At 40.5% G+C, this 18,897-nt stretch overlaps 10 protein-coding genes across 10 annotated transcripts; 4 read left to right on the forward strand and 6 right to left on the reverse strand.

Moving 5' to 3' along the window:
* Nucleotides 1–362: 362 nt before the first annotated feature.
* JH06_3126 (60S ribosomal protein L9) lies at nucleotides 363–1,005 on the forward strand (the record flags this gene model as incomplete). The annotated part of the gene is made up of 3 exons (XM_014672807.1): nucleotides 363–408; nucleotides 440–856; nucleotides 887–1,005. 3 exons carry the CDS (start codon nucleotides 363–365, stop codon nucleotides 1,003–1,005), a joined length of 582 nt encoding a protein of 193 aa, XP_014528293.1.
* Nucleotides 1,006–1,755: 750 nt separating this feature from the next.
* Nucleotides 1,756–2,621, forward strand: JH06_3127 (haloacid dehalogenase; the record flags this gene model as incomplete). Its single annotated transcript, XM_014672808.1, has 6 exons — nucleotides 1,756–1,782; nucleotides 1,815–1,945; nucleotides 1,977–2,081; nucleotides 2,112–2,355; nucleotides 2,385–2,500; nucleotides 2,531–2,621. The coding sequence occupies 6 exons, from the start codon at nucleotides 1,756–1,758 to the stop codon at nucleotides 2,619–2,621; spliced, it is 714 nt and encodes a 237-aa protein (XP_014528294.1).
* Nucleotides 2,622–2,734: 113 nt separating this feature from the next.
* Nucleotides 2,735–3,270, reverse strand: JH06_3128 (hypothetical protein; the record flags this gene model as incomplete). Its single annotated transcript, XM_014672809.1, has 4 exons — nucleotides 2,735–2,960; nucleotides 2,991–3,064; nucleotides 3,104–3,159; nucleotides 3,192–3,270. 4 exons carry the CDS (start codon nucleotides 3,268–3,270, stop codon nucleotides 2,735–2,737), a joined length of 435 nt encoding a protein of 144 aa, XP_014528295.1.
* Nucleotides 3,271–5,159: 1,889 nt separating this feature from the next.
* Nucleotides 5,160–6,409, forward strand: JH06_3129 (hypothetical protein; the record flags this gene model as incomplete). The annotated part of the gene is made up of 8 exons (XM_014672810.1): nucleotides 5,160–5,222; nucleotides 5,253–5,327; nucleotides 5,359–5,421; nucleotides 5,452–5,616; nucleotides 5,727–6,041; nucleotides 6,072–6,143; nucleotides 6,173–6,223; nucleotides 6,254–6,409. The coding sequence occupies 8 exons, from the start codon at nucleotides 5,160–5,162 to the stop codon at nucleotides 6,407–6,409; spliced, it is 960 nt and encodes a 319-aa protein (XP_014528296.1).
* A 22-nt stretch (nucleotides 6,410–6,431) lies between these two features.
* On the reverse strand, nucleotides 6,432–7,154 carry JH06_3130 (hypothetical protein; the record flags this gene model as incomplete). Its single annotated transcript, XM_014672811.1, is given in 7 exon segments — nucleotides 6,432–6,551; nucleotides 6,580–6,654; nucleotides 6,686–6,748; nucleotides 6,779–6,820; nucleotides 6,834–6,950; nucleotides 6,982–7,018; nucleotides 7,048–7,154. 7 exon segments carry the CDS (start codon nucleotides 7,152–7,154, stop codon nucleotides 6,432–6,434), a joined length of 561 nt encoding a protein of 186 aa, XP_014528297.1.
* Nucleotides 7,155–7,227: 73 nt separating this feature from the next.
* On the reverse strand, nucleotides 7,228–8,287 carry JH06_3131 (protein disulfide-isomerase; the record flags this gene model as incomplete). The annotated part of the gene is made up of 5 exons (XM_014672812.1): nucleotides 7,228–7,434; nucleotides 7,465–7,845; nucleotides 7,875–7,972; nucleotides 8,004–8,134; nucleotides 8,166–8,287. 5 exons carry the CDS (start codon nucleotides 8,285–8,287, stop codon nucleotides 7,228–7,230), a joined length of 939 nt encoding a protein of 312 aa, XP_014528298.1.
* A 1,445-nt stretch (nucleotides 8,288–9,732) lies between these two features.
* JH06_3132 (mitochondrial metalloendopeptidase) lies at nucleotides 9,733–11,010 on the forward strand (the record flags this gene model as incomplete). Its single annotated transcript, XM_014672813.1, has 6 exons — nucleotides 9,733–9,807; nucleotides 9,838–9,931; nucleotides 9,963–10,099; nucleotides 10,129–10,470; nucleotides 10,501–10,547; nucleotides 10,578–11,010. 6 exons carry the CDS (start codon nucleotides 9,733–9,735, stop codon nucleotides 11,008–11,010), a joined length of 1,128 nt encoding a protein of 375 aa, XP_014528299.1.
* Nucleotides 11,011–11,422: 412 nt separating this feature from the next.
* Nucleotides 11,423–12,724, reverse strand: JH06_3133 (hypothetical protein; the record flags this gene model as incomplete). The annotated part of the gene is made up of 1 exon (XM_014672814.1): nucleotides 11,423–12,724. The coding sequence occupies one exon, from the start codon at nucleotides 12,722–12,724 to the stop codon at nucleotides 11,423–11,425; it is 1,302 nt and encodes a 433-aa protein (XP_014528300.1).
* Nucleotides 12,725–14,121: 1,397 nt separating this feature from the next.
* Nucleotides 14,122–16,170, reverse strand: JH06_3134 (dead-box ATP-dependent RNA helicase; the record flags this gene model as incomplete). The annotated part of the gene is made up of 10 exons (XM_014672815.1): nucleotides 14,122–14,295; nucleotides 14,326–14,394; nucleotides 14,426–14,626; nucleotides 14,656–14,928; nucleotides 14,959–15,117; nucleotides 15,148–15,457; nucleotides 15,487–15,842; nucleotides 15,873–15,964; nucleotides 15,995–16,097; nucleotides 16,129–16,170. 10 exons carry the CDS (start codon nucleotides 16,168–16,170, stop codon nucleotides 14,122–14,124), a joined length of 1,779 nt encoding a protein of 592 aa, XP_014528301.1.
* A 1,854-nt stretch (nucleotides 16,171–18,024) lies between these two features.
* On the reverse strand, nucleotides 18,025–18,777 carry JH06_3135 (40S ribosomal protein S5; the record flags this gene model as incomplete). The annotated part of the gene is given in 5 exon segments (XM_014672816.1): nucleotides 18,025–18,163; nucleotides 18,180–18,469; nucleotides 18,502–18,588; nucleotides 18,624–18,663; nucleotides 18,740–18,777. 5 exon segments carry the CDS (start codon nucleotides 18,775–18,777, stop codon nucleotides 18,025–18,027), a joined length of 594 nt encoding a protein of 197 aa, XP_014528302.1.
* Between the last annotated feature and the right edge of the window lie 120 nt (nucleotides 18,778–18,897).

The following is an 18,897-nucleotide window of genomic DNA, read 5'->3' on the forward strand; positions in this document are numbered from 1 at the left end:
CGCTTGCAGCGGAGACCATACTCTCCACAAATACGAAGCTCCTGATCCAGACGCTCGCGTTCATAAGGACGACGGGGAGTACTGAAAGTAAGACGATCTAATAGGAGATTAGAAACGGTTGCAATACAACAAAAGTCATTCACACAAATACAAAACGAGTGAAAGAATATTCAGTATCACAACACTTACAGTTTCTGTGATGGGCACAAGTAACCATGTTCGAGACTCTATTTGCAGAGAAAGCGATTGAACACGGTCGAATCTAGAATTGAGAATATATAGGAATTATCACAATACTCTCTTGCAGCCGTGTTCTTTCCTATTGCTAATACTCAGAAACTTTCCATTGCTGGTTATTTGGAATGAAGATAACTCTTTCTTCTAACCATGTTGAGATTCCCGAAGGAGGTGAGGAGTGTTTTGGGAAAGTGACGACTAGTGGAGGTGTACATCAAGAACCGACGTGTTGTAGTGAAGGGACCTCGTGGAACCCTTCGTCGTGACTTCAGCCACCAGTTCGTCGATATCAAGAAGGAGGGTGACAGAGTTGTTGTCGACCTGTGGTTTGGACTCCACAAGAATATTGCTGTCGTACGTTCGATCTGCACTCACATCCGCAACATGATCACTGGTGTGACTCACGGATACCGCTACAAGATGCGTTTCGTGTATGCTCACTTCCCCATCAATGTTGCTATCAACAAGGAAGGAAAGAAGGTGGAGGTGCGTAACTTCCTTGGAGAGAAGAGAGTGCGTCATATTCATATGCTCGAAGGAGTGACTGTGGCCAAGTCTGAGGCTCAGAAGGATGAAATCATTCTTGAGGGAAACGATATCGAAGCTGTGTCCACTTCTGGTAAGTGATGACACTTTGGATAATATTTAGCTGCTCAGATCTATCAGTCTGTGTTGGTGAGAAACAAGGATATCCGTAAGTTCCTTGATGGTATCTACGTCTCTGATAAGGAGCTGTGTGTCGCCGAGGAGAGCGAAGATGACGAGTAAGCAATGGGAAAGTCATGAGGTGTTTGTTTCAAAGACATTTTTATGACGGCTCGACCTCTCGTTTCCAGTTGTTCTCTTCCACCCATTGTATCTCAGCACTGTGTTCCTGATACGTAGGTCTCAGGAACAACGAAATGGTATTTCAAACTTGGGGTAACGTCTCTCCAGATTAAACACTTTCCTGATTCCTATTCTCTATTAGTAATGTCGTTAGAGTCAAATTAAGGCTAGATGAGAGTTCAGTTTTGGGGATGCGATAAGAAACAAATACTATCTCATGAATCCCAAATAAAGCGTGGAGGTCAGCTGTTCTGCTCGTTTTTCCCAGTTTCGTGTGAGTATGCTGATTTCTGTCACTATTTACTTGATGGACATTATTTATACTTTGAAGTTTGTGATATGAATACTTTGCAACCTATTGGATTCTTTATTCTCGATACAACCAGAGATGTTGCAATTTATGAAGATGGTGATCGTAAACAAATTACTGCTACTTTTGTTTCTGAAAATGAGCCATGGAATGATGAATGCTATCTGGATGTGTATGATTTTACAACAGGTGTAATCCTGGGTCAAGTGCATGTTGGGATGTCGATAATTCGACAGGTGGACTCATTGAAGACATGATGGTTTTGGGCCAAATACCAAAATGGTTGTTGCTATAGTTCCTATTATTTGATCGATTTCTGTACCATTTGTCCGTTTCGTATCTTTGTTGCATACAATTCTTTTAGCATACATCTGTTCCCAATGGATATTAGTACATTGATGGACGGTGTTGGAAATAGCGAAATTGCTAATTATTGTAGATCAAAGTTGTCGCATTTGACATCGATGGTACTCTTGCAGATGTCGATGATATTCTGAATTTATCTGACAATCATGTCTATAATATGGTCCAAACAACGTATCCACGTATCCGATTGTCATCTCCATCGCAGTAGGCTCTTTATTTATTTGAAACGTTATAGAGTGACAGAGAGAATTACGGATGATCAGATTCGGTTGCGTCGAAAGCATGTTTCAGTTGGAGGTCTTCGGAAACAACTATATACGGAACTTGCCTGTGACGCTGGGTACTGAAAGAGGTATTAAATCACTTCTAGATACTCTAAGGATGTAGGAGAAGTCTTGTACACCCAATGGCAGGAACGTCGCAACAAATATACGTTCTATCCTTCTGCAGTTGAACTACTTCACTATCTCCATAATAATGGATATAGAGTCATCGCTATTACTGATGGAACCGCCGACTTCACCTATCATCCAGAAGTCCAAGGAGTTGTGGAGTTGCTAATCAACCCTCAGAACAGTGATTGTACGAAGAGTTCGGGAACAGCCTATTCGTTTGTACAGCTACCGATTGATTGTGAATCTAGGCACTTCAGAATCTCAAGGGAATTGCTCCGGAGGAATGTCTGATGGTAGGAGACAATCCTGAAAGTGATATTCGTAATGCTTCGAAGAATGGCTGGAAGACGCTGTGGATTGCTCCGTAGGATCCAATAGTTGTTTCTAAGTATAGGCAGCAATATAATATCAAAGGAGTAAAACCAGATGGAACAGTTTCGTGTGTGGGTGATTTCTTATCATTGCTGAAGAGCCGAAGTTTATGATTATCGTTTATAGATCTGTTTCTTTCCAAACATGCTATTAAAGAGACTAAGATTGATGATATTCACTGACCAACGCATCCACATCGGGAAAATCAGTGTCGACAATACACTTCTCAATAACCTTGATTTTCATTAAGCCACAACATTAAATGAACGAAGAGGATATGTAATGAGGGGTTCTCTAGAGCAGCAGCAACTCTCTCCTTATCATTGATTTGCCGATTGAGGGATTCCTCCGTATTGTGAGATCCCGGAGTTATATACACACGGGATTTTAACCTCCTGGGAAGGCACCGATCCAGTTTTACACGAATACACAATCCAATGACGGCTGCTTGTCTATGACTAATTCAAAACATATAAACGAACGTGCAGTTCGGAATAGTTGGCGTAAAGTAAACAACCACCTTATTATTGTCGTTGTCAACGGAAATGCTAGCTAGCTACAAATCAGAATAATACCAAAATGCTACTTGAACTACATTTAGTTGCTCAAGATTCATAGGATATTCAGGATCTTGAATTGTACGTAAGTAACCTAGTACTTCATAGAACGTCTTCTATCAATACTAAACACTTCCAGAGCGTCAATAGGTTCATCTAAAGACACTTCAGGATTATGAAGCCTGGACTGTCGTCGTATCTGCATTCTCAAATCAACAGAGAGGATTACATTTGAAATCTTGTACACAATAGGCGCTTTATTTTGGAAAATCGATAAGTCATCCATCGAGAACAAATCAATACTAGTTTAGGAAAAAGTAACTGTTTTGATCATGGGTCAGGAACTATCTTTTCCTTGTTCTTTCAATGATCAACGGAACGGAAGAATCCTTCCTTCCTGGTATCCGTTTTCTTGGCATGTTATTACTAGGTTTACACCAGATAATGATTTTAATATGAATGATTACAAAAAGATTAGTCTTTGGATTCATGATACTGGTCTCTTGGATCCTATGTCGTATACCATTTCAGAAAGGTATCTTTGGTACTTATAGATAACCGAGCATAGGAGGGGCGAATCTGTTATGACGATCATGTTTTCCGTAATTGGTCACCGAATTGAAGCGCTTTGTCCCATTTTTGCAAGTGTATGGGCTTGACGAAAAGTATGATGAACAGAAATACAAAAAACAGGTGCTAGACTCGGATGGAGGTATATCTGTTGAATTTGGAAGAGTAGGAACCGTTGAAATCAGTGAATTATAGTCACTTTTCTATCTGATTATCGAAGATATCGTTTCTCGCTTCACATATTGTCGTGGTCGTCTTGTTTTATCTGCTTTACTTCATTCACTATTAGGATATTGAACACGCACGTTGGGAAGTGGTGAAACTCTTACAAGATATGAGTATTACTGCTTCCGTATTTCTTCATACAGTCTCTGCTGTGTTTGTGTCCATCTTGTGTTTCAAAAAGTGATGTGAAATTGATGGAAATGATTTGTAGTGTTTCTATTAATAGTTGTGGTGTTAATGGACTGGCTCGCCTCTATTCGTCAATCTATATAAATCTACTTGACGTAAATGACGATTTACTGTTAACTCTCACAGCCGAAGACACTCTCTTATCAGAAAGTCATATTGAATGGATTGAATCACATCCAGATTCACAAATGATTGAGTGGTCTTCTCTGTTGACTACAAATTATCCCATCATCGATCTTCCGAATGAATGGATGATTCATATTATTAATATATCCGATGAATTAAAATCCATTGGTTCCTTCACATCATGCATTGAATGCATACTTATTAGAGAATCCTCTTGGAACCAAGTTGGAGTGTATCTTGTATACTCTCCATGATATATGTGACTTTGCACATGGGAAACAAGAGGAGTTACTGATGTGCGGCGAAGACCAGGATCAAGAAAGTATAGCTCGTCATATTCTGCAACATCGCGTACTTTACGTTGTTGAATGTTATGTAGGTTTTGCTAAAGCAGTTGACTACTATTGAAGAGGATATGAGTAATGTCCCTGAACGAGTTTCAGCACTCGAGTTTGTATTATTGGTTTTGTTGAATCCTAGATTCGGAATCTACTGATTGAGTGGCTCACAGTTCATATCCGAGTAAATGACGTGGCAGTAGAACGTTTCTGTGATCCATAGAAACATTTTTCTCAAACATATGCACCCAAAGTGTATGCAGTCATCGATCATGCTCGTTATTGTCTCTGTCACGAGAAAGATATCTATCCAGATCGACACATTGTTCCAATAATTCCTGTGCGGAGCAATTTCCATGTTTGTTTTACAACACTTCTTTTGAAGTCTTTGTAGGAATGGGTCAGGAGATTTCTATTTCGAAGGACTTCAATACTTATCGGAGAGGAGTGCTGTTGCCTTCATGGTTTGACATTGTTGGCTCTCTTACTGAAAGGTTTAATACAGATCATGACATCAATGTTCTTGAAGTTCGGAATGTTGTTTCCAGTATTAGGGACCAGAAACTGCTTGATCCACACACTTTTCATATTCCACTGTAGGAAATCATTTCCTCTATCTTATTTTAGTGTTTCTGAAGAACAGACAATGTCTGTTGTGTACTCTCTCATTTATCATCGACTTGGAATCGTTTGTCCAGAGTTAATTCGGGTTGGAAATTATTGAAATGGATGATTGTAGAAGAATATTCAAGTGGATGAAGATGAATCCATTTCATTCCGAGACTATGACACAGCGGGTGAAGAATTGGGGAAAGTATGATAATTGATGGGTTTTGTGACCGTAGTCACTTTATATACTCATTCTCAAGACAATTCCCGAGCTGCTTGCTTCTGTTTCTGCAAAAATTGTTAGACTTTTGAGCGGATATTTGATTTAGGAACTTCATTCGCAAGCATGTAATCTGGTCACAGTCTTGAATGAGAACAAAATTACCTCTGGTGTTCTTCTAGAGATTATCAATTCTATTTTTATGGTAATTGCTGCATTTACAGAGTTACTACTCTTTATTAACTCAATTCTAGTGTTTGCCCTGCGAATTCTGGTATTGCTTGTTTTACTCGCATGTATTGTTATCTTTATGAACTATATTTTGAGTTAAATCGTGAGAATACTAATTCTTGTTTAGTGTAGTTATTATTGAGGAAGATGAAGATATTACTCTTTCTGAAGTTATGCTTCTCAATCGTACAGAAGCGTGAAATCTCTGATGCAATAGATGAGCCCATTCTTGAGTGGACGCCTATTTTGATGAGTACAAATTACGAAGTTCAGGATCAGTTGACACAGTGGTTGATTACATTGATCAATGCTACCTCACATCTTGTTCATGGGAATCAACTCAAATTGAATATTCGAGATGTGTTATTGTTTGCAAGCGACTATTCTATTACTGGACTTGCCAGAGAAGAAGAAGCCTTTAAAGCAACGGACGACAAGAATCGAACTAAACACTATTCTCAACATCAGGTTATGATACTATGATTGAATTAGAGATAGGCATTTCGGGAGAAAATTCAAGCTCTATTGAAACAAGTGTCTGTTTTTAAATCTCGTGATATTGCAAAAAGGGTATTATCTGCTAGAAATCTAACAAGTAGGCAAATAATCTATTCATTGAATGGCTTACGGTTCATGTACGTCTCTCAGATGTAGATTGATTATTGGCTACTTATTTGTAGAGATCTATGGTAGAAAAGTGTATTCCGAAGGAAAAGAAGCGGGAAAAGACGAACAAGAAACACCTCGTTGAAGAAGAGATTGATGAAAGCGCTGTGTGTAGCTGTACGTATGCAAAAAAATGGCAAAAGATTAAAGAAGAAGAATACCCTGTTTGAAATAAACAGATCCAATATACAACTATTGTTCGGTCTCACAGAGACCTTCATCCACTTGAATTGCTTGGGCAAACTCTTCAAGAAGCTTTCCACTTTCGGATTTTAGCCTAGAATTCTCGATCTGTAACTTCGAAATCATACTCTAGCGATCATCAATACCAAGAAATCACCACATTACGTTGAACAATCTCTTCTCGTAGAGAATGGATTTGAGCTTGTAATTCCTCCTTCTCTCGAATTTCGTTCTAAATAAGATGCAATATAGTCAAATCATACTTCCAGTGTCAAATGATCATCCGAAAACATCTGTAAGGCATCGTTGAATTGTTCTATCTCTCCCTATCCTTCAAAGGATATACACGTCAATACTAGATATCCATTTCGTTCTTTTTGCAATGCTAGAACCTCTTCCTCTTTCTCCTACATCTAAATTCGTCTCAGAAGTCAGCACTCGCAATTTACATCGCAAATCTTCAACTTCCTGTCCTAAAGAGACGTTCTGCAACTCTTCATTTACAGAATTCTGTTGAAGACCTGAATACTAGAAAGGAGAATCAACTTCCGAAACCTACCACTGTTACCGAATCACGATGAAGATTTATAAGTTTTCTATATCAAAATAGTCCAATATCACATACTCTTGATTGGAATCACAAAGATACTTCAATCGAATTGTATTGTCATGAATAGTTGCTATTAATTCTGATAAGTGATCTAACAATTCTAAACGCTTCGATACACTCATCGTTAGAGAAAAATAACGTAAAATAATTACAATTTGAATACATAATAGAACCCTCCTGTTCACAACAAACACATCAAATCTCAACCTCTAAGTCATCGTCCAACTCCTCTTCTACAGGAGCATCCTCTCCATCCCAAGGCTGAACTTCAACGAAAGGAGGAAGCTCTGGAAGCGTTCGAGTACGAGCCGAACCGAGCTGCAGTCCCTGAATGAACACACTCAGATTATGTTCTGTGTAGCTACCAGTATGAACGGAATAACGGCCCTTGTTACCACTGATCTAAGAGTGAGTTGAAAGAAGAGCCAATACAGCAAGGACTGCAGGATAGCCAAAACCAAGATTCAGCTTCTGCTCCATATCATATTGCGTACCTCCAACAATCCAACCATACTGGAACAGTCCATTCACTTGCTTATCCGCAACGGCCTTCATAGTAGCAATCATTTCCTCACGCTGCTTCTTTCCTGCATCACGGATGTCAGGTACAATCAGAAGCATACAAGTAGACTCCTTGCAAGCAGCATCAAACTGAGCTTGGTTGGTAATTTCGTTCACTTCCACAGGTTTAGGTGGCTCAGCTTGCTTTTGTGCCTTCCTGGGCTCCTCGGAAGTGTTCTTGGTGTTTGTATTACCATTGTAAGAGCTATCAGCCTTTCCAGCAAGACGAGCACGAACCAGATCCTTTGCAGCCTAATTTCAAGCCCTTTACCAAATCCTACAGCGAAAGCAGCCTTACAGAACGACTTCGCATCACGAGGATTCTGGTAGTCTGCAGGACTTGAAGAAACAGGGTTAAACACCTTAATTGTTGGATAACCTATCTCTCAGTCATTTTCCATATCCAATACCCTGGACTCCATATCTAGCAGCTAGACTCTGCTCAACAGTGGAATCAACGGCTCCAAAATGGACAATGCCTCCCATAGCTCCAGCAGCCTTAATCCACTCGTCCTTCATAGCCTTACAATGACCACACCAACTACAGATGAATCGAAATCGGAATAACAAACGGTGCAAAGAACTCCACCATCCACACTTCATTACTCTTCAAGACTAGTTCGTCAAAGTTCTTTTGGGTCAAAATAGTTACAGGTCCATCTTCCTTATAAAATGCAAAGACAGAACTATCCATCACATTATCCTTATTCAACTACCAAATCAAGAGAAGGCCTAAAATGGTATATCTCATTCTAATATGGTAAATTCTCCGAAAAATGAGTATCTGTCAACAAATGGAAGTTTCTAGAATTGATAGGAGTTTCATTTCAATGAAACAACATTTTCGGGCACTAATCTTTATATGAATCGAGTTATATCCTTAATTGATACTGCGGATTGATCCTTTCTTCCAGAATAAACAAAAGCAAACTATCAAATCCATGGGCGCTGAGGAGGTTCTACAAAATGGGTCGGAATTCGAGATCCACGCCCTCGAGGAACTAAATATGCATCCCAAGCCCGTCTGCTTATCATTCCATCACAATATATATACCGAATTGCAATGAGTTTGTTTATATCTGTTTCTGCTCCAAAGTAGTAATCGTGGTCATTTTCTTCCTTTTCTTCGCTTACATACCTCCTAAACACTCAAGCGATACTATTGTATCTACCATTCGGATTTCTTCTTTGATACTATCACTTCCTTATATCCCTCTACCTCTTTCTTACACGTTCGCAGTAAACCCTCTTCAACAGGATCCGTTCCAGATTCTTCCGAATAACCTTGATTTCGTAATTTCTGAATCCGAATTCGTCGCAACGAATCTACAGACAACAGCAGTTTCTGCAATTCTGTTCTTTGTTTCAAAAGATGTTGGATACGAGTTTCCTTTTCGAATATTGCTTCCCTCTTCCATTCTTCCTCCTGTTCCTCTTCCATCTGTTGTTCTCTCTCTTTCCTCCACATGTCCAACTGTCTATAAATTAGTCCCATCGATAAACCAAACTGATTTCGTTGAATAAGCATGCTTCGGAAGAAGGTTCTCTTTACACGCCCTAGTCGACGTCTCTTTAGCCTCCACCTTCTCTTTCGTTCTGTTCGAAGTAGTTTATTTAACACATCTGTTCGTTTCGAAGGAGAATTAATGAATTCCATAGATGAATCCAGTTGATCTTTTACCGAATCACAGGAAGCGATGAGAGAAGAAATTGACTCATTTGAAACAGAAGACAACCCTTCTTCACATCGCCGCCGTAATTCGTTGCATAGTTTTAGTGCATTTAACAGATTCCTCTTTATCTCTGTTGCCGAAAGTTTCCCTTCGACTTCCTTCTTTTTTCCATTCATTTTATGACCCCTTATATCACAGTCTAATTGAATACATTAGTAAGTACAATAGAATTATCGTATTAAAATCACATTGTGTCATACCATCTGAATACAAACCGATGCAACAATTGCACATCTATTTAAACCAATCTGGATGTATCATTTCCAACCTTAAATTCCTTCTTCCAGTCATATTTGCCAAGGGATTGTGATCCTTCAATAAGGAGAAAAAAGTACGTATCCAAGGGAAAAAAGTACATCCATATCCTCGAGCAAAGAATTACAGGAAGAACAGAATTTGATTTTGTATGTCAAGTAAAGTGCGACTAGTCCTTAAGGCATTTGCCGTTGGACGTTATTTAGCTACAGATCGAAGATGGGCAGTACGTCTAGCGAATCGGAATAATATGTAGAAACTTGGTTCAGGCATAAATCAATTTATTCACGGAAGCCAGTCAATTGGTGATGTCGCAAAGATAGTTGTTCCCTTTTACAAGCAACCACTTCGTAGATTAGGTCTTTGTGTCCTAACGTGTAGAGGAACGTTTGCAGTATTCGTCAGCGAGAAAGAAGCTACGTTGGTACTTGGCCTCTCTTGTCGCGCTTGGTATTGTATCAGTAGAATATTATGAGCATCGAAACATTGTTCCAATTACAAAACGAAAGCATTTTGCAGTATGAATTCATTCTGTTCTTGAACGTAGGTAATTCCTCGTGATTTTGAACTCCGGTATCAAGATGCGATGGTTTCAAGTCTTCATAAGCAATTCACAGTCACAGAGAATGATGTGACACATAATCTTATTCTTCCTGAGTCTGATGAACGGGTTCAGTTTGTTCGAAGCCTTGTCTCCAAGTTAGGAAAGGCTTGTGTATACTTTTCTCCTGAATGTGAGATGTACATGAAGGATATGGAGATTATTGTGGTTGATAGCGATGAAGTCAACGCTTATACCACAATGGGCTCTGTAGTTGTTGTTTATACTGGTCTCCTTGATTATTTCAAGAAACAAGAAGAGGAAGGAAAGGTCTACAATTATGAGGAAGTAGGACTGGCATTCTCTCCTTATATGTAGTGTATTGCAGGTGTGTTGGCTCATGAACTATCTCATTCCCTATCAAGGTTCTGATAGTCTTTACATCTCATCTATAGACACCCTGTAGAAGCATTACTCCGATGGACTAGTTTTGCTTACTATATTTACATTACCCTTGTTCCAGATCTTGTGGTGATGCCGGTGATCAAAGGGATCTTTGATAAGAAAGTGAGTCGTGAGCAAGAGTTTGAAGCTGATTACCAAGCGCTGTATCTTTTGAAACGATGTGGATATGATCCTTCCAGTATGATTACGACCTTATCATTGTTACCGGATGATCCTGAAGACGATATTGATCTTGTTACTAAAACGAAGGAGATTGTTCAGGATCATCCTCGTATTGCAAATCGTGTACTCAACCTTCAGAATCGGATGTTTTCATTTGAGAAAGATTTCAAGAAGAACTATGAGGTTGAGACTGTGAAGAAAGCAGATCCACCAAAGGGAGTTGCGGAGTATCTTTTGTCCTTTGCCAATGGTCTTTGGTAAAATGTAATATGTCTGTATCAACGTTTATTCTTAACGCAATTATTACTATGATATCTTTGTTAGAAACCAACATTCTTTACAACTAGTATAGTTACATAGAGTACAGAGGAAAAGAGTCACATCTCCATAAGGTATCAATCACTCCATAGTCTTCCATAATATGAAGTAACTCTCTCCGCAGTAAAACCCAGGCAGCAATCAACATAATAGGAAAAGGAAGAGAAGAGAGTCTCAAGATATCGAGACGTTGATACAATATGACGCATCTCGTTTAACCATACTTCAGGGGTTCCTTCAGGACACTTCCATCGAATGGACCGCATGATCAATGAATCTTCACACACATCATACTGCAGCCGAGACAAGATAGCTTCTTTTGCATGCCTCAAATCATCTATTGGTTGTCTACATATCAGACAATGAGAACAACATACAATACAACTCCTAACAGCAAATCCATGATACCAATCAGAGGAAAGAGAAGAGGAGCACACTCACCTAACACATTTCCAAACTCAATTTCACGCCATCGTGGAGTAGCTGGTTTGACTTCATATCTCTCATGACGATGTAAGTCACATAACTGAGAAAACTCTTCATTCAATACTTCCAATTGTACTTTCGCCTGCTGACGAATCTGTTCTCTTCGTTCCTTCTCTTCCTCCTCTTTCTCTTCCATCCGGAGTTGAAACTCTGCTTCCCACTTCCTCACTCTCTCCTTTTGTTCTTCTGTTGGTTCCCATTCCTTCATCTCCACCTCCACTATCGGCACAGGGAAAGGTACTTCCTGAATCTCTTCTACACTGGGTTCAGTAGGTTCCTGAGGACTCTCCTGCTGAGTAAAGGTTGATAACTTATATCCCATTGTCTGTAACATTGTCTCAATTGGCATCTCGATTACACGAGGTTCTGTTGAGATCTTCTGAGGTATAATTTCAGTCTCCAGTAGACACTGACTCTCCTTGGGTTTCTTTTCCTCCAATGGATCTGTTTCCGGCTCATCCGCCTTCATTTCGTGCTTTGGTTCTTCCTGTTCTGCTTCTTCTATTTGCTTCTCTTCTTCCTCTCTTTCTTTCCCTTCCTCCTTTTCCTTTTCTTGCTCCTCTTGCTCCTTTTCTTCTTCTTGCTCCCCTTCCTCTTTTCTCTTCTCCTCTTCCTCTTGTTTCTCTTCTTCTTCTTGTTTCTCTTCTTCATTCTCATCCCAAATCAATCGCTCTTCTTCTCCTGTTCCTCTCTCCATCTCTTCTCCATCAATTGGCACCGGATATTCCTCACGCATCAACTCATTGAACAAGCTCATCCAATCTTCATCCTCCTCCTCTGTATCTTGGATAGGTGTGGATGGATGTGAGAAATCAATCTCATCAAACGATACGATGCTATGAGGCTCAGGATGGGAGGCGCTGTCCACCATATTGATCAAGTCGTCCACTGTACGACTCTCTTCCTTCCGATCTTCTATCGTCTCAGGATCCTCAGTTTGTTGCTCTTCATTAACCTTCTCTGCTAATTCAATCTGCTGCGTCTCCTCAGTCTCTGAGACCTTCTGGGTTTTATCAGTTTTCTGAATCTCTGAAGTCTCTCTCTGACTGACTCCATCATTCTCTTCAGATTCTCCACTTTTTCTGTAGACAGCAGCAAGCCTTGACTCAACCAGATTCCTCAAAATACTCCCATGTCTTCGGTCTCGCCGTCTAGGTAGTCGAATGTGCATCACCCTATCATCTGGACGAATTAGATCATCCCTTCCAACATCATTCGATACACTCAATACACATGTGTTTGAAGTATGAGGAAGAGGTTGATGTAACTGAATCAATGAAGAATGAGAAGGAGAATAACAAGCTTCAGATCCATCTGATGGAGGAACCAACACTTGCAAATCAGCAAGAGGACTCACTGAATTGCGATTGGTATCTTCTGAATACGAATCTTGGCCATACATTTGCGAACTCGTTTCACCTGAAGTCAATGAATTCAGAGAATACAGAAATGTTCTTGTTTTCCGACGGTTCGGATAACGCTTTGGGAGAGACAATACAATATCCATTGTTTGTTCTGAGGGTGGCGGCAAGGGAGACGAACGTGGAGAATGTGGTGAATTTAGTGTCACAAGGGAAATGTCATTCAATGAATCTCCTCGAGAATTCCACGTATTCCGGATCTGCTTTTGCTTATCTTGAATCCAAGAGACTTGAATTCGTGGTCTTGGTCGTCGCTACGTATAATCAAACAGACTGACACTTACAATTGTCTCGTACAACGAAGGCTGACTATTTCTTCGTTGATGACCACGAACTGGAGACCCAGAACGACGCGGTCTCCTTTCTCCACTTCCCTGGGACTGGTGCACATGAGCATTTGATAGAAATGACTGAAATGATTTTTTACTTAGAACCGTCTGGTTGTCAACAATTGGTGGTGATGAACCACTGTCATGCGAATCACGGTCTGATGATTCCTTTGGGCTATTTGAAATCTCCTCTTGCGATACAGAATAGTTGGCTCCATCTTCTTCCCGCAATCTCAACTCAGGTTCCTGAGGATCGACGGCATTCACAACATGCGGCTGTTCATTCTTTTGTGCTTGGTCTTCAGCAGGAATAGCGGCACATCTCTTCAATTCAACTCCATTATCGTTAGGAGAATCAATTGAAAGAGATTGATCCATCCAGACAGCACTTAACACTGAAAAGTAATTCTTAAGGTGGAATAATCCCTTAAGACGAAAGACTGGTTTTTCAGGGATTCTAGCGGACGACTGTTGACAATTGATAGATGATTCTATTGTCTCTTTTATTATGAAACGAGGATATGCAGGATACTGTCTGTATGAAGGTCTCAGTCTCTTGCTAGGTAGCTGATCATTGCTTGCTCTAACGTAGCCATGCTCTTTATCTACATTTTCTTTCCTTTCAATTCATTTCCAAGTCGAAAATACCTCTTGTTCGTATGATTGAGTCGTGTCATGAGAAGGCCTTTCTTCATTCGGATTTCTCTTTGTATCTATTCATTTGGAATTGTTATATTCTGTGTCATGATGGTATCCTTTTGGAGAAGAGTAGATGATTACCCATCTCTTGTTTCAGACAAACACTCAAAAAGACTAAATCACATCTCCTTTGCCTTCTTTGTAGCAAACTCCTTTGCCTTTGTCATCTTCTTCTCCCTCTCCGTTTTGAACCAAGTTCGCTTACGACGAGAATGAATCTCCTTATCATGTTTCAGGAGATTGTCTGCACGTGTCAGTTCCATCGTAGCCATTTCCATCTCCTTTTCGGTTTTCTAGTTGTGATCCCTTCACATCATACGTACTTCTTCTTGGAATATCTCCTCGATATCAGGACGAAGTGCCTCTAACTGTTTGCTGAATTTTTCAATCGACTAGAACTTCAACAATCCAAGAATCCCATACGCCCTTACTGATCACACGAGTCTTGATCTGCTGGTTGGCAGCCACAGCACGTTTCACCAACTCCTTCATCATCATTCGGCGCTCTTCTTCCACGAATGTCACAGCACGGCCTGCATGACCCGCACGAGCAGTTCGACCCACACGATGGATGTACGTTGCCTCGTCTTTTGGCATGTGCAAATTGATCACCGTCTTCACTCCCTACAATCAATCCACTTCATGAAAGAAACCTTGATATCTAAGCCTCGAGCAGCTACGTCCGTCGCCAACATAATATCAACCTCCTTCTTCGAGAAACGATCCAAAGCTTGAAGACGTTGTGATTGTGTGAGATTTCCATGTAGTTCGGATGAGTGAAGACCCATAAGACCGAGAATCACATGAAGACGATGTGCTTCGATCTTTGTCTCACAAAATACAATTGTTTCGGAGGGAAAATGACGAACCAGAAGTGAAAGAAGCATAGGTTCACGTTGATCCTCCTGACGTACTCGAATAAACTCCTATCGATGAATCACAACTTCAGTACATACCTGAACCAGCTTATCCACCACCAGATTGACAGGATCAACAAATACCTTCACAGGATTGTGAAGTGAGAGTTCAATCAGATCGGATACAGAATCTGTCATCGTAGCTGAGAATAATAATGTCTGTCTCTTCACAGGACATAGCTTCAACAGCTCATGTAACTAGCCATCAATAACAAGGAGGAACCCCACTTCATCCACAAAGCCCAGATCCATCAATCGATCTGCCTCGTCCAGAATCACCACTTCCACATCATCCAGATCCACTGACATAGTATTGTGAAGATGATCAATCATTCGACCTGGGGTACAAATCACAATATCTGGTCGATACTTCAAATCCACAGCCTGACTCTGAAGTGGTAGACCTCCTACGATCAGTGCACATGTGATCTTAGTATACTTCGCCAGTTTCAATGCAATATTGTATACTTGAGAAGCCAGTTCACGTGTGGGAGTTACAATCACCACACGAATCAGATTTCGAGAAGCATTCTTGTATCTACAGTCCTATTAAATATTGATGCCTACAACAATCGTTCCATAATTGGAAGGAGATATGCAGCAGTTTTGCCACTTCCTGTCTTTGCAGCAGCACAAATATCCTTTCCAGCCAAAGCCAAGGGAATACATCGAGACTGGATTGGTGTAGGAGTCACAAAACCCATCTCATTAACAGCTCGAAGAAGAGGACGTGATAAATGCAACTCTGTGAAATTCCGAGCTGGTGGCTCATCTTGTTTTGATTCCTTGGAGAAGAACTCCTCTTTACTAGGAATTCGCTTTTCGACTCCTTCTAATGTCGCTTTCACACTCTTTATTACATCATCATCTGCAACGACATCTTCCTCTTGATCTTCAGAACCAGATCCAGCCTGCTCAGATTCCTTTACCTGACCTCATTCAACAATACATACCTGTTGACGCTTTACAATAGCTTCCCGCTTTCGTCGAATACGCTCTTCCAGCTTGTTTAGTTTTGAATTTCGTTGACTTCGTTCCAGCTTTTCTACTCATCACCAACAATCAATGAACCTACCCATCCTTTCATTTCCCTTCACTTGTTGATCATCCGATTCATCGTCTCCTCCCTCATCAAACTCAAATCCTTTCTTAAATTCTGCTGTTTTAGCAGACTCTTCCTATTCATTATCACAAACCGTCTTTCTGTACCTCCATCGCTTCATCAGATGAAGACGCCTCATTAAATACCATATTCCCTTCCTATTATATAACACGCTTATCTATCCAAGAAATACATCTCCACTATCCGGGATGGTCATAACAAAATCATCAACCATGATGAACAACTCGTAATTACAATTCCAGGTCAACTAATTAAAACATCCCTTTTTCTGGATCTCCAAATATCATATCCTTGGCTATGATTTGTTCAAAATGAGTGATCAATCAATTTCAGTATGTGTAAAGCTTTCCAGAAAAGCCTATTTTCCTGGAGCCGTTGTAGGTGGGATTATTACTCTTGATCCCATCAACGCTTCCGATGAAAGTGCCTATCTTTCCTTTATCTCTGTTCAGGTTTAGTCATGATATTTTCTATTATCTTGGTAGTTACATGGTCATATTGGTGTTATTCCAAATCTAGCATGTCTCCCGAATGAGACGAAGGTCGGAAAAAGGATTCGAAATGCAACATCTTATGGAAATGTGAACAAGTTCATCAATGACAGTACAGACTGTATATATCAAACAAATCCGATGATTATCGATGGAGATATCACAATTCGATCAACCAAGACTTGTTTCGTAGTGGAATGAGACGTCATGTGTAGATTTCTTCCAAGTCACGTTACCCAAAGAGATTCCTCCATCTTTTAAGACGAGTTGTGTGCGATATTTGTACTTGTCCCACTTTCTAGTGATTCCTAGTCATCTCCTTTCATTGTGCTTCTCTGATAAGGATGGAGTACCTCATTTCTTATCCATCCCAATTACTGTCTTAACATATCCATCACTATTCTTTCCAATTCGTCCCTTCACCCACTCCTTCATCCTACAAAGGAGACCAAGAGTATATTTTCTCCATTACTTCACTCCCTATCGATACGAGTTCATTCAGTGAAGACTTCACTGAAGTCTGAATGTGATACCTGTCTCATCTCCAGGAATATCTATCCAAATCATCTGTTATTGTTACTGAAGATGCTCAAGAACCAGCTAGAGATTCAGAAACTTCAAGTCTGCTTGAGTTCAAGAACCTCGCCAAGTTTGATGTACAGGAGGGTATGCAAGATGCCATTTGGTCCAGAGCACGAATATGTACATCTTACTCCGAGTACCTCAATACAGACCCAAAGGAAGTCACACAGGAGATGGAACCTGTCTTTAGAACAAAGTGAGATTCACAAGTTGAAATGATTGATAGAACACCTCTTGGAATCTTTGGGATCACTCACAATGGAAACGTCATTTGTAATATCCAGCTTCAGACATCTCCTCTGGTATTGGGAGACAGTCTTCAGCTTTTAGCTTCGTTTGTTGATACGAACATCCCTTGCGAACAGGTATCTCTTTCCTTCCGTTCTTGTTCATTAGATGATCATTTCTCTTTGCTATGAAGAATATTCGCCGTATTTGAAGGGACGAATTGTAAAGAGTGATACTGTGAATTCCCTCACCATTAACACACGGTCAGTAAAGAAATATCCCTATTCCTTCAGTATTCCTCCAATGTATCCTCCAACTATCCAAACACAACAAGGTGGAGTCATCGTGAAGTTTTCATTCTTAGTGAAAATCGCTTGGAAGCTCCGTTTTTCGTTCTTTTTCAACCCGAAGTGGAATTCCCAAGAACCTCCTGAAAAGGCTGCTTGCTATGTGTTTGATCCTGAAGAGTATCTCAGTCAGAATCTCACGAAAGTCGATTGGACCTATGATCTGATGGTACTAAGTTGTTTGAACGAACGGTTCGGAGAGACATTAGGTGTGCGAGAAGAAATGGAAGGAAGAGAAGAAAACATGACTATTTCCATTGTTTCTAATAAACAATCTAGTCCACCACAATCAAATCGTTGCAGCCAAGTAGAACAGCCCGAAGGCTAAAAGCACTTATCGGTTAGCCTTTGCCACACGCTCAATCTCGTCCTTCTTCTTGATAGCGTAACTGTTCGATGAACCCTTCGAAGCATTGATCAGTTCATCAGCACTCAGCCATCGTCTTGATGTTACGGAAAGCAGCCTCACGAGCCTATACTCAAACAAACCGCATAAACCATACTCCAGTCGTCAACAGAGTCAAAGCAAAACTCACACGACGGAAAGGAGACACATCCACAGCTTGACGACGAACTACTCCAGAAGTACCAATACGAGTTGAGTCTTCACGAGGTCCAGCATTCGAAACAGCTTCCACCAGAACCTGAAGAGGGTTCTTCTCAGTCATCAAGTTGATGATATCGAAAGCCTGTTCAACAATCTTCATAGCGTTCATCTTCTTTCCAGTGTTACGACCATGGAACATCAGGCAGTTAGCAAGACGCTCAACCAAAGGACACTACAAACTCAGCAAACACTTCATATTCATACCTGGCCCTTACGGAAACGCTTCAACTGATATCTTCCAGCAGTGTGAGGAAGATAGGTGGCGTTCTTGGGAGCAACAGCCAGATGATCCTACAAAACTCACTTTACCACATCTACAACCATACCTTCAGAGCAACCTCACTAACTTCAACATCATCGAAAGTCCTAGAAACAGAGTTAACCACCATTCATAGAATTCAAGCAAGGTACACACAAAATCAGTTTCGACCGGTCTACCTACCACTTTCCGAATAGCTTAATCTCAGCAGCAGCAGCCATGGTAGCAAATGGTGGTTATTGAGAATACAGAAGAATAAGAGAACTCCTGGCTAGAAGAGTTGGGTCAAAATCTCATTTATTCCTCAATTTCACCCCACATCCATAATAAAATAGACTCTA

Source organism: Blastocystis sp. subtype 4 (genome assembly GCF_000743755.1).
Source record: "Blastocystis sp. subtype 4 strain WR1 chromosome Unknown seqid_0073, whole genome shotgun sequence".
NCBI classification, from domain to species: Eukaryota; class Bigyra; order Opalinata; family Blastocystidae; genus Blastocystis; species Blastocystis sp. subtype 4.